The sequence below is a fragment of the Hemitrygon akajei genome, chromosome 6 (genome assembly GCF_048418815.1).
Source record: "Hemitrygon akajei chromosome 6, sHemAka1.3, whole genome shotgun sequence".
NCBI lineage: Eukaryota > Metazoa > Chordata > Chondrichthyes > Myliobatiformes > Dasyatidae > Hemitrygon > Hemitrygon akajei.
Genome location: NC_133129.1, coordinates 168697717 through 168711459, shown reverse-complemented (window position 1 = coordinate 168711459; position 13743 = coordinate 168697717). Strand labels below are relative to the sequence as shown.

At 41.2% G+C, this 13743-nt stretch overlaps 1 protein-coding gene across 6 annotated transcripts in view; it reads left to right on the top strand.

Annotated features, from left to right (window-relative positions):
* The window catches only part of ano5a (anoctamin 5a), a 179110-nt gene that overhangs the window by 104338 nt on the left and 61029 nt on the right, over positions 1–13743 (top strand). For all 6 annotated transcript variants that reach the window (XM_073049738.1, XM_073049735.1, XM_073049737.1 and 3 more), the window contains 3 exons: positions 3529–3597; positions 5005–5289; positions 8585–8698. In XM_073049738.1, coding sequence (XP_072905839.1) covers positions 3529–3597; positions 5005–5289; positions 8585–8698 — 468 coding nt within the window. The remainder of the gene's footprint in view (positions 1–3528; positions 3598–5004; positions 5290–8584; positions 8699–13743) is intronic.

Here is a 13743-nt window from a genome sequence, read left to right as displayed (position 1 = left end):
CACTTCTGCTGACAGCTCCTTTCGCACTCTTACCACCCTCTAAGTGAAGAAGTATCCCCTCATCTTCCCTTTCAACATTTCACCTTTCATCCTTAACCCATGCGTTTTAGTTCTAGTCTCACCCAACCTCAGTGGAAAAAGCCTGCTTGCATTTTTCTGATCTATACCCCTCATAATTTTGTAAACATCTATGAAAAATCTCCCCTTGTTCTACACCGACCCAGCCTATTCAATCTTAACCTGTAACTCAGGTCCTCAACTCCAGGCAACATTCTTGTAAATTTTCTCTGCACTCTTTCGACCTTTTCTGTAGATGGGTGGCCAAAACTGTACATAATACTCAATATTAGGCCTCACCAACGTCTCATACCAATTCAACATAACATCCCAACTCCTGTACTCTGTACCCTAATTTATGAATGCGATATGCCAAAAGTTCTCCTTATAATCCTATGCATCTGTGATGTCACTTTCAAAGAATTAAGGATCTGTATTCACATATCCCTGTGCTTTACCACACTCCTCAGTGCCCTATCACTCGCTGTGCAAGTCCTACCCTGGTTTGTGGTCCCCAAATGTAACCCCTCACACTTGACTGCATTAAATTCTGTCTGTCATTTTTTCAGCTCATTATTATAGCTATACAGATCTCACGGCAGGTTTGACAGCCTTAATAGTTTAAAAAAAATGGTTAATGAAACTTTGATAGTTAAAAGAAAATCAGAAGCAGGTAGCAGGGGCAGATTAATTAGCATGTGTGAGAGAATGGGTTGCAAGGAAATGAATGAGATTGCTGGAGAAAAGTTTAGGGGGGGATTTTAACACAGAGAGGGACAGTAGGTGCATGGAACACACTGCCTGAAGTGTTGGTAGAGGCTGATACAATAGGGACATTTTGGAGACTCTTGGGTGTAAAAAGAAAAAGGAGGGTTATTGGCTAGATTGATCACAGAGTATATAGGTTGGCAGAACATTATGCTGAAGAGCCTGTACTTAAGTTCAATGCTGCGACTATGATGGGAGTTAACATAGAGTTGAAGGGATGAATGGCCTCCTACATTGCAATGAATCTTGGAAACACTCACTTTAGTCCCTCGTGATGTAGGATTACCAGCGCACACAGTGTGGATGATGGCTGTGCCCGTTTTCTTCTAGTGTGGTATCGTGTGTCCAGTTATAGGAAAAGTTCATTGGAAATGTATCTGCCTGTTTGTTTATTGCTCAAGACTAAATCGGTCGCTGGTGCAGTTTGCAGTTTTGGAATTCTTTTCTACAGGGTCACTCCTACGGAGCAGAAATCAGCAGCTGCTCTGTCATTGCAGATGGCCTGCTGGGTTTATCAATGGTGTTCATTTAACCTGTGCCTACACCCGCACTGCACAGTGGGTGGGATGAGGGACGAGTGGGTGTTGGCACTTGATTAAAGGTGCCAGGGGAAAGGGGAAGGGTGTCCTAGTGGATAAGAGGTTGATTAAATCTTAAGGATATTCATGTTGACTTTAAAAGTTTGGCCTTTGCTTCCATAGCAGAGATAGCAGCTTCTAAGTGATTGGCACCATCATTGATGAATAACATTAACACCACCTCAAATGAGACCTTTCACCAGACCGTTAAAACCAATCCTTCTATAAGGAAAGCTATCTAATTTTGGGTTATCTTGAAGAGAGAATAAAGGGAGTTAGATGGGGGTTATTATGGTCTTGTTTTTGACCAGCAGTAAGGTGTCACCCACAGGATCAAGGATTTCTGTTGGATATTAATTTTAAAGTGCCCAACAACACAATTAAAAAGAAATGTGGTGGTGTGGGTTAACCTTCAGGGCCTGTTTGGACACTTGGAGCCTTGATATTTGAGTATTTGATGCAAAAGATCAATTTTATGGGTGTCACTAATGTTAAGATTTCAACCGTGTTCCTGTTTGTTATAATCTGGTTTTGACATTATAATGAGGTATTAAGTGAAATGTCAAGGATGAATTTGTATAACTGAATTGTTTTCTAAAGGCAAGACACCATTTTGCAGTGAGGTTTATACACAATAGTGCACAAGGGCATTAAGCCCATTTTGATTGTGTAGGTTCTTCGGACCCAATTAATTTTTACCCCAGTGCAGTAATTTCCTTTACAATTGTGAATCCAGTTTCCTTTTTACCAGGCACTGTCAATTTCCACTACCTCTTCAAACTGTACAGGGGTAGCAATTTAAATAGCCACTCCTGCCCCACCTCCACGCTTTGCTTTCTTGGCTCATTATCTTAAATCTATCTTTGGGTGGCTGACTTCACCCAGTGGGGATAGTTCTTGTTTATTTTCAGAATTGTGAACACCTTTGTTAATCTATGCTTAAGAAACCAATAAACATGAGAAAATCTGCAGATGCTGGAAATGCAAAGCAACACACACAAAATGCTGGAGGAACTCAGCAGGTCAGGCAGTATCTATGGAAAAAATAAACAGTCAGCGTTTCGGGCTGAGACCCTTCAGTCCTGATGCAGAGTCTCGGCCTGAAACGTCGACTGTCTACTCTTTTCCATAGTTGCTGCTTTACCTGCTGAATTCCTTCAGCATTTTGTGTGTGCTGCTTAAGGAAAACAATTTGAAGTTTTCCATTTTCTTTACATTACTGAAATTGATTGGCAATAACATCTCATGCACACTCGCCATCGGCGCAGGTGCACCACAGGGTTGCTTATACTTCAATGTTCAAAGTAAATCCAAGATCATATATGTCACCATTTACTATACAACCCTGAGGTTTACTTTCCTGTGGGCATATGTGGTAAATACAAGAAACACAATAGAATCAATGAAAGACCGTATGTAACAGTATAGGCAAACAACCAACGTGCAAAACAAACAACAAACTGCAAATGCACAAAGAAATAATAATAAACAATTTTCTGTATGGTCAGAAAAACAATTTGAAACCTTCTGTTTTGTCTGTTTGTCTAAGTACAGTTCCAACACCACATATTGATTCACAGCAGGTAGGCAGCGGAGTAAGTTGCCGTTTTTCGTGAGAAAATTCAGGTTTTCTTTTTAACTAATTGGGATAAAAGAGGCACGACTGCACAGGTGCGTGACCTCAATGCACAAGGTTTAAAAAGGGAAGCTCTCTTCGACGACAACAAGGAAATCTGCAGATGCTGGAAATTCAAGCAACACATACAAAATGCTGGTGGAACGCAGCAGGCCAGGCAGCATCTATAGGGAGAAGCGCTGTCGATGTTTCAGGCCGAGACCCTTCGTCAGGACTAACTGAAAGAAAAGATAGAGATTTGAAAGTAGCTTCCCATGTCCCTTTGCAAGCCTGATTTTTTTGAATTTGCTCCCCATTTGGAAAATAGCATTTACCTGTATTCCTTCTACCAAAGAGCATGATTATATACTTCCCTAAACTGCATTGGTCTGCTATTTCTTTGTCCATTCTCCTAATCCTTCTGCAGACTCCCTAATTCCTCAGCACTATCTGCCCCTCCTCCTATCTTTGTATCACCTGCAACTTATGATGAATTTCATTTTTTTTCAGGAAAGAAGAAAAGAATTTGAAGAAAATCTGCTGAAGACAGGTCTTGAACTTGAAACTGAAAATAAAGACGTAAGTGAAGGTTACTGTACTTCTGATAATCTTGCCCTTTACAGGGATCCCTTAAACCTCTTTGCCTCTGAATCTTTCATCCTCTGCAGTGCCGCTTAATGCTTGGTCTTGGACAAAGCATTTGATTATGTAAGGTTCCCTTAAGTATGGGGTCTCCAGTCCCAAAAGGTACAAATTTTAACTTGTTAAAGTTGCTCTTCAATGTGAGTCAGCATTATTGTTCTTAGTTGAGAAGTTGATCAGTAGCCGAATTTGTAAATCTCTGTTCCTGGGCACTGTACTTCACCGGAATGGCAGGGGGTTTAGCGTTAATGCAAGTATAAGGGGCTTACTTTGTATTTCTGGCATGGCAGGGGCTGCTTCTCATTGGTCAAAGGAGGGGGCCTTGCAGCTTGGCTTTTGAACTGATACCATGTAAAACTGATAGCATGTTGTTGTAAAAAATCATTGATTGACAATGCAGTCTATGCCCAGTTCAATGAGGTTGAGATTTAGACCATGAGACATAGCAGAAATAGACCATTCAGCCCATCGCACTGCTCTACCATTCCATCAAGGTTGATTTATCTTCCCTTTCAACTCCATTCTCCTGCTTTTTCCCCCATAAGCATTGACATTCTTACTAATCAAGAACCACTAAACCTCTGCTTTATGTATACCCAATGACTTGGCCTCCACAGCCATCTGTGGCAATGAATTCCACAGATTCAGCACTGGTAAAAGAAATCCCTCTTTATCTCTGTCCTGGTATACAAATTTTGTACATTTAATTTGCTGATTTAATCAATGATTTCTTGTTGGGCACAATTGTCCAAACATGTCTGAAGAGGGCCATCAACAAAGTTGAATAGACTCAAAGAGACTGAGTAAATGAAGTATTGGAAAATTGAATCAGGAAGCCTATACTTGCATGAATGTTACTGGATTGTGTGATCAGGAGGCCACTCTGATAATAGTCATTAGATGTGGTATCTGTGAAGTCTGAGAATTACTGGAGTACAGGAAGTCAGCAGGAAAAGTTGGATGAAGTATCCAGCTTCTTGATAGTAATAGCGAGTGCCTTTTGTGCGCTATATTGAAAATTTAGGAAGCAGTTTAACACCCTGCAATGCACACTGCTAGTTTTGTAAACCTCTGACCCTGGGCTCCCTATGGAGGTCTACTGTGATTTGTAATTATAAAGAATAGCAAACTTGCCCAATATAGAAGGATGCTTTCTGAAATATTGAAGGATGGTTATAATTCTTGTTGCACATAAACCCAGCTGAAGATCATTCAGCGCATGAACTTTTCCACTGAAGATCCCCACGGCCACGTCCACCCCAAACCCTTTCATATTCCTAGATGTGATGCTGTCAACTTTTTAAAGCTTAATATTGAAAACAAACCAGTTGATTTAACTTTCAGGATTCGGAGGATGGCAAGACTTACTTTGTGAAAATCCACGCTCCTTGGGACGTGCTGGCTATGTATGCAGAGGTTATGCATATTAAGGTGCCAATAAAAGTCAACGATATTCCACAAGCAAGGGAAAACCCTTTTGACTGGATGCTGAAGCCATTCCGTCTTGATCCAGCAATAATGAACCCAGAACCTGATTATTTCACGGCACCTTTCAGCAAGCAGCGGCAGGAACTCTACTTGATCAATAATCCAGAGACCTTCTTCTCACCTTCTACCCGTAACAGGATTGTAAGTATGATTATATTCAACCCTTTGTTATGGATTAACTTCAAACTGAATGTGGGATATTGAATATTGTTATTACAACATTTACATAATTGCAAAGAGGGGAGGACATTTGACCTATTCAGTTCATTCTATCTCTTTGTAAAATAACATATTTGGTTGCATTTCTCTCTCTTTCCACAAAGAAAAGACAATGATTTTTCTTTAACTGCCCACGTAATCCAGTTTGAAAGCCTTATTTAGCTATTTTCCCCACCCTAGAGGATGAGACTTCCAGATCATAATCAGACATTGAGTAGAAAAAAAATTTTAACTTGCATTTTTCACTCTTCCCACACCAAGACTCGGTATCATGTAACCTGCATTTTGAAACTGGGTATCCTGAGGTCAAAATGTCAAAGTCAATTTTATTGCACAATTTCGTTTTTATATGCACTGGTACAATGAAAGACCCGCATCGGCATCACGGGCGCATAGCACAAGGAACACGACATTGGCTAGAAAAATATAAATTTGAAGTAAAAAAAATACATAGTCTTGGTGTTGCTGTACTGAGGTAATGATTAAGGTTGTGCAGATCGGTTCAAAAACTTGCCTTGAACCGATTTATGTCACTTACACAGTGATGTTGTATTATGTGGAACCTGATTCTCAGTTTGTATTTGCTGGCTGCGTGTCCGTACTTAACCTGAGCAGAAATCAAAGACTGGATCCTGCTGGCCATTGCACCCTTGAGTGAAGTGGCAGGATCTGATTGCATTTGGGTGGTAGTGCAGAGGTCCCACCCACAAGTGCTGGTGGACTGTGAGTGGAAAGCGGAGCACCCGGAGGTAACACACGCGGTCACAGGGAGAACATACCAACTCCTTACAGACAGTGGCAGGAACTGAATCACTGGTACTGCAATACGTTGTGCTAACCACTACACTACAGTGCCACCCCAAGATCTGATGTTTTCTCGCTGCTGTCAGCAGATGCCATGCTATCTGCCATTTGGTCCTGATTTTCATTCAATTGAAAGAATGCTACTCGTACCCTTTGGAACTGTCGGCTACTGTCTTAGTATCTCCCTTATTGACAATCTAAAGTGCTGGAAAATAGCCAGTAATTTAAACAACAAAAATACTTTATTCAGGAAATGGTTTTCATGGCCATCTTTTATTCCAGAACAACATTAGAAGCTGAGTTCTGTGAAACAAACAGTAAAACGGTGACATTAAAGGAACAGTTACTGCCCACAGAAATATAATTGTCTAAATCATATTTAATAGCTATAACCTGTAAGGTGTGGCACACAGGAACAGAAGGAATAAAATTAAAAGCATGACTTGTTTCTTTGCAAGTGCTGCCTAGCTCAATGAGAATTTCAAAGTTCAAAGTAAATTTATTATCAAAGTAGGTATAGTGCCTATAAAAAGTATTCACCCCCCCCCCCAGGAAGTTTTCATGTTTTATTGTTTTACAACATTAAATCACAGTAGATTTAATCTGGCATTTTTGGCACTGATCAACAGAAGAAGACTCTTTCATATCAAAGTGAAAACAGATCTTCACAAAGTGATCTAAATTAATTACAAACATAAAGCACAAAGTAATTGATTGCATAAGTGTTTACCCTCATTTAATATGACACACCAAATCATCGCTGGTGCAGCCAATTGGTTTTCGAAGTGACATAATTAGTTACATGGAGGTCTGTTTTTGGAGACTTGTGTACAGTCAAGATGTTTCAATTGATTGCAGTAAAAATACACCTGTATCTGGACGGTCCACCTGCTAGTGAGTCAGTATCCTGGCAAAAATTACACCATGAAAATTCTACGGGCTGATGAAATCAAAATTAAGCTTTTTGGCCATTAGGCTAAATGTTCTGTTTGGCATAAGCCAAACACTGCACATCATCAAGAACACACCAACCCTCCCATGAAGTATGGTGCTGTGGGGATGCAGCCCCACCATGAAGACTTGTGAATTTAGAGGGCAAAATGAATGCAGCAAAATACAGGGGAATCCTGGAGGAAAACCTGATGCCATCTGAAAGAGAACTGGGACTTGGGAGAAGATTTGTTTTACAAAAAGACAATGACCCCAAGCATAAAGTGACAGCTACACAGGAATGGCTTAAAAACAGCAGAGTTAATGTCCTGGAGAGGCCAAGTCAGAGTGCAGACCTCAATCCAATTAAGACTTTGTGGCTGGACTTGAAAAGGGCTGTTCACTCGTGATTCCCATGCAATCTGACAGATCTTGAGCAGTTTTGTAAAGAAGAATAGGGAAAAATTACAGTAGCCAGACGTTCAAAGCTGATCAAGAATTATCTACATAGACTCAAGGTGGATCTACTCAATACTGACTTGAAAGGGACAAATACTTATGCAATCAATTATTTTGTGTTTCATAATTGTAATTAATTTAAATCACTTTGTAGAGATCTGTTTTCGCTTTGACATGAGAGTCTTTTTCTGTTGATCATTGTCAAACAAAGCCAGGTAAATCCACTGTGATTCAATGTTGTAAAACAATAAAACATAAAAACTTCCAAGGGGGTTGAATACTTTTTATGGGCACTGTATATCACCATATGCCACCCTGAGATTTATTTTCTTGCAGCATTTGCAGTAGAACAAAAATACAATAGAATCAATGAAAACGTACATGCAAACAAAAACTGATAAATATGGAAAAGAAGACATTGCACAAATAAAAGAATAATTAAATAATTAATACTGATAACATATTTATGGAGTTTTTTTTGAAAATGAGTCTATAGGTTGTGGAATCACTGTTATCCACACAGGTTCAGGAGCCTTATGGTTGAAGGGTAATAATTGCTCTGAATCTGGTGGTCTGGGACCTATTGTTCCTATATCTCCGTCCTGTCCCTTATGTTTATAAACACAACAGATTTTGCATATTCTGAAAACCTTGAGATACTTGTGCAAAATGCATGAGGAACTCTGCAAGTCAGGCAGCATCTATAGAGGAGAAAAACGGTCGGTGTTTCAGGCTGATCGGGATCTGATGAAGTGTCACAGTCTGAAACTTCAGCTGTTTATTCCCCTCCATAGATGTTGTATGGCTGGCTGAGTTTCCAGAATTTTGTGTGTGTTGCATGTGATTATTTCCTTCAGTATTATTACAGTGTATTTTTTATAAGCCATGCTTTGTGTGCTTTTTAAATGCCAATCGTTTAAATCTTGAATCACTGGGCTTTAGTTAATTCTTTGTTCAGTGTAGTATGTGGGAAGAGAGCTAGATACAGTACCTTTTCACCTAACTCGCCCTCTCCTTTCTCCAGGTGTATTATATTCTTTCTCGATGCAAGTACACAACGGAAGATGGAAAGAAGAAAATTGGGATTAAGAGGCTGCTGAACAATGGCACGTACACTGCTGCCTTCCCACTCCATGATGTATGTATTTTGTTCAGAGTGCTTCAATTTCAGTCAAATTATTAGACTCGCTGGGTTTTGAACTATTTCCAGTAAACTACAAATCATTTGAATTGCTGAATCAATATTAAGATTACAAACAGAGGATAATTGTAGATCTGTAATGCAGCACACAATTGACTACAATTACAATTGTAGTCAATCCAAAAATTCTGGAAAAAGACAGCCAGGTACATCTTGGAATGAAGCTGTTGACATCTCTGATGCAATTGCTAATTAAGTGGAGTGGGTTCCTAGACTATGGATGTCCTTCATCACACATCCATGTGGCTCCCTTCTGAGTGTGCACCAGGGGCTGTGACTCCAGCCTACTGTAACACCCATATTACCATCTCTGAACACTAACCTGAACTCTAGCTCTCTCATTCCATCCCTAAACCTGACCCAACTCTTTATCCCAAGCCATCTCTACAAACTTAAAAAAAACTTTTTTTTTTGTTTATCAAGTGCTCACTGCAATTCTCTTCGCTTTTCTACTTTGGAATGAATTGTTATAACAGATGGAGAGAAGATGTGCTAAAAATCTGTGGTGCAGGCAGTCTAATGTTGATAGAAGGCATGATGTAGGAAAAAAAAACAAGGGGCAAATTTACAGTTTTTTTTGAAGAAAGGGATGGGCTTCAAATTGCAGGGTTTGTTGACTTTCTCTCACACGTCTTCCTCTGTCATGAAATAGCTTAAATGTCATGATTATGCTTCCTATAGTAGGATTTGCCTTACTTATAGGTTGCAACCCAACCACCTTCCTTCCCGATTGGCTCTCTCTTTGTATCCCAATTATTGTTCTACCAGCCAGTACTGAACTAGTTTAACAGGTGAGCATAAATTAGTTTGCTTATGAATCTGAAGTTGTGCTATTCCATTGGAAGTATGAGTTTTATCAGACCCAATACAATACTTTTACGAACCATCCTGATAGTTTATTGTTTGTGGTCACTTAAAGAATATTAAATAATAATATTATTTGCATTTCCTGTTACCTCATTTATTATTGTATTCACTTTCCCCTCTCCATCAAAACATTGATGTTTCCACTTCTTAAATTAAATCAATTCAAAAATCCTGGAGCGTACACTCAGTGGCCACTTCATTAGGTACCACCGTACCCCTGCTCACTGATGAAAATATCTAATCAGCCAATCATGTGCCAGCAACTGAATGCATGAAAGTATGCAGGCATGGTCAAGAAGTTCAGTTGTTGTTCAGACCAACCATCAAAATGGAGAACAGATATGATCTTAGTGACTTTGATTGTTGGTGCCAGATGGGGTAGTTTGAGTATTTCAGAAACTGCTGATCATCTGTGGTTTTCAAGCACAATAGTTTTTAGAGTTTATAGGGAATAGTGTATAAAACAGAAAAAAAATACAGTGAGCAGCAGTTTTGTGGGGGAAAATGCTTGTTAATAGGAGATATCAGGGAGAAATGGCCAGACTGGTACAAGCTGACAGGAAGATGGCAGTAACACAAGAGTCTCTGCAGATGCTGGAAATTCTTTCAGAGTAACGCACCCAAAATGCTGGAGGAACTTAGCAGGTCAGGCTGCATCTATGGAGGGGGAAAATAGACAATATTTCAGGCCGAGAAAAACAGACGGCATTTCAGGACTGGAAAGTAAGGGGGTAAATGCCAGAGTATAAAGTGGGGGGAAAGGAGGGCAGCTAGAAGATGATACCTGAAGCCACGTGGGTGAGAAAGGTAAAGGGCTGGAGAAGAAAAAATCTGATAAGAAATGAGAGTGGACCATGGGAGAAAGGAAGGGAGGAGAGGCACGGTGGGGGGCGGGGGGGGGGGGGAATTGGGGGTGATAGGCAGGTGAGGTAAAGAGGAAGGAGGCTACAGTGGGGAATCGAATTCGAGGGAAGGGGGTAGGAATCTTTTACTGGAATGCTGGAAGAAGAAATCAACGTTCATGCCATGAGATTAGAAGCTACCCAGAGAGAAGATAAGGTGTTATGCGTCCACCTTGAGAGTGGCCTCATTGTGGCAACAGAGGTGGCCGTAGACCAACATGTTGGGATGGTGATGGGAAAGGAATTAAAATGGTTGGCCATCGGGAAATTCTGTTCTTTGCCGATGGAGCAAGGGTGTTCAAAAAAGCGGACCGCGATCCACATTCTGATCAGGAGCATCAGATACGATAGACAACCCCAACAGAATCACAGGTGAAGTGTTGCCTCAACCAGAAGAATGGTATGGGGCCATGAATGGAGGTAGGAGTGGAGATAAACGGATAGGTATAGCATTTCATTTGCTGGCAGCAGTATGTGCTAGGTGGGAGATTATTGGGGAGCGACAAATAGATAAAGGAATCACGGTAGCCCATGGCTACCACTTGAGTCTGGAGAAAGTGGGAGGAGCCAAAGGAGAAATTGTTGGGGGATTTTACCTCCCCTCTCCCCCCACCCCACACTCCACTTCCTGCAGAGATTCGTCCCGCCATGATTCCCTTGTCCATTCTTGCCTCTTACCTCTTTTCTATACCTGCCTATCACCTCTCCCCAGTGTCCCTCCTCCTTCCCTTTCTCCCATGCTCCATTCTTCTGTCCTATCAGTCTCCTTGTCCTCCACCCCTTCACCTTTCCCACCTACCTGGCTTCATCTATCATCTTCTAGCAATCCTCGTTCCCCTCCACCCCACTTTTTATTCTGGCATCTCTCCCCTTCCTTTCCAGCCCTGAAAAAAGCATCTGTGCCTGAAATGTCAACTGTTTATTCTTGCCCCCCTCCCCCCCCCCCCCCATAGATGCTGCCTGATCCACTGAGTTCCTCCAGGATTTTGTGTGTTGCTCAGGAACATGACAGCAGCCCACATAACCATATGTTAGTGGTGTCCCGAAGAGCGAACCTCAACGTGTAACACGTCAAACCTTGAATTGGATGAGCTACAGCAGCAGATGACCATGAGCTTACACTCAACACCTATTTTATTGGATACAGTACCTAATAAAGTGGCCACTGAGTGTATGTTTTGTTTAAATTAATGTGTAATGTAAATATGTACCTATGACTCAGAGTTTCTGAGTGGGCAGCATGTACTTTGAATCACTATCATCCCTAGAGACCCGATGTCGATTTACATTACTTGACTGATTATGGAATTATAAGTTTGTTCGAGCCCCCAACAAGCCTTTGACCTCTCTAGTTCCTGATTGATAGACCTGCTGAGAAGCTACCATCCTTTAGAGCAGCCATATTTACCTTGATGATGTGGGCTGGTTCTGTTGTATGACCCAGCATAGAGAATGTTTGTTGTGTACTTTGCTGGAGATTCAGCTCACCACAAGCAGCCTTCTAGAGGTTGGTCGTATGCCATGTTAACAATATTCTCCAGTTCACGGTGCCATGGGAAATATTAACATTGATTTGTTGCCAGTTACCAGTTCTGGAGTAATATTTGCCATTTGCTTTTGAAGTTGGGTGTTTACTTCTAGTTTTGAGACTTGGGCAATAACAAAGCAGCTTTTATGACAGAGAGCGAGGCAGAGCTAGGCTCGTACAGAAGAACCACTCTGTTGTATGTCACGGGTCTGTTGCCTTTGCATTGTCCCAGAATTTCCAAGAAAGCTGACTGTTTCTTGTGGAAGAGGGCAACTGTTAATATTTTACTGCATTACTGTTATGGTCGTGCAAGTCAAAGATGAAGGATTAACTGTATTCACCACATACGTTTACATGTATTTGGAATTTGCTGTAGTGTGTTAGTGTTGCATGCAACAGAAAACAACGTTCAACCATTGTACAGAATAATTAATTAAATAAAATAAGTTAGAGGTTAAAGTATAGATATTGACTAAAATGAACATAAATACATAAATCTAGACACAGGAGATTCTGCAGATAGTGGAAATCCAGAGTAATAGATACAAAATACGAGAGGAATTCAGCAGGTCAGGCAGCATCTAGGAAGATGAATAAAGAGCTGACATTTCAGGCTGAGGCCTTTCTTCAGAACTGGAAAGGAAGGGGGAAGACATTAGAAGGACTAGCTGGAAGATGATAGCTGAAGCAGGTGAGTGGAAAAGAGCCAAAGAAGAAAAAAACCTGATTGGAGGGGAGAGCGGAACATGGAAGAACGGGCACCAGGATGGGGGGGGAGGGGGGAAGGTAATCAGCAGATGATGAGAAGATGTAAAAGACGGTAGGGGTGGGGGAAAAAAATTACTGGAAGGAGAAATTGATGTTCATGTCATCAGGTTTGAGGCTACCCAGATAAAATATGAGTTGTAGTTCCTTCACCCTGAGAAAGGTCTCCTGTACATTGGTGAGACCCAACGCAAGTTGGAGACCACTATGTTGAGCACCTCCACTCCATAGGAATTAAAATGATTGGCCACCTGGAAATTACCAAGGTGGCCAAGCATTTTAATTCCTCTCCCCATTCCCATTCTGACATCTTGGTTCATGGCCTCCTCTTTTGCCACAATGCGGCCACAGTCAGGATGGAGGAACGACACCTCATATGCTTGGTAGCCTCCAACCTGATGGCACAAACATAAATTTCTCCTTCTGGTAAAAAGAAAATTTCCTCCCCCTTCCCTCATTTTCTATTCCCCACCTCTTCTTTTCACCTGTCCATCTCCTTCCTCTGGTGCCCCTTCCTCCCTTTCTCCCACCTTCCACTCTCCTTTCCTATCAGATTCCTTCACCAGCCCTTTCCCACCCACCTGGCTTCACCTATCATCTTCTAACTAGTGCTTCTTACCCTTGCCCCACCTTTTTATTCTGGCATCTCTCCCCTCCCTTAACAGCCCCGAGGAAGTGTCTTGGCCCAGAACATCGACATTTATTCATTTCCATAGATGCTGTCTGACCTGTTGAATTCCTGCAGCATTTTGTGTATGTTACTCTAAATGCATAAATACCAATGTGTATTTATAATGTATGCAGCATTATAAAAAGTGCTTTAAAGTGTTTACAATGCAGTTAAGTGATAGAAGGGGGAGGGGTGACGCAGAGTTAACTAGAATGATTGATCAGATTTACTGCCCGAGGAAAGACATTTT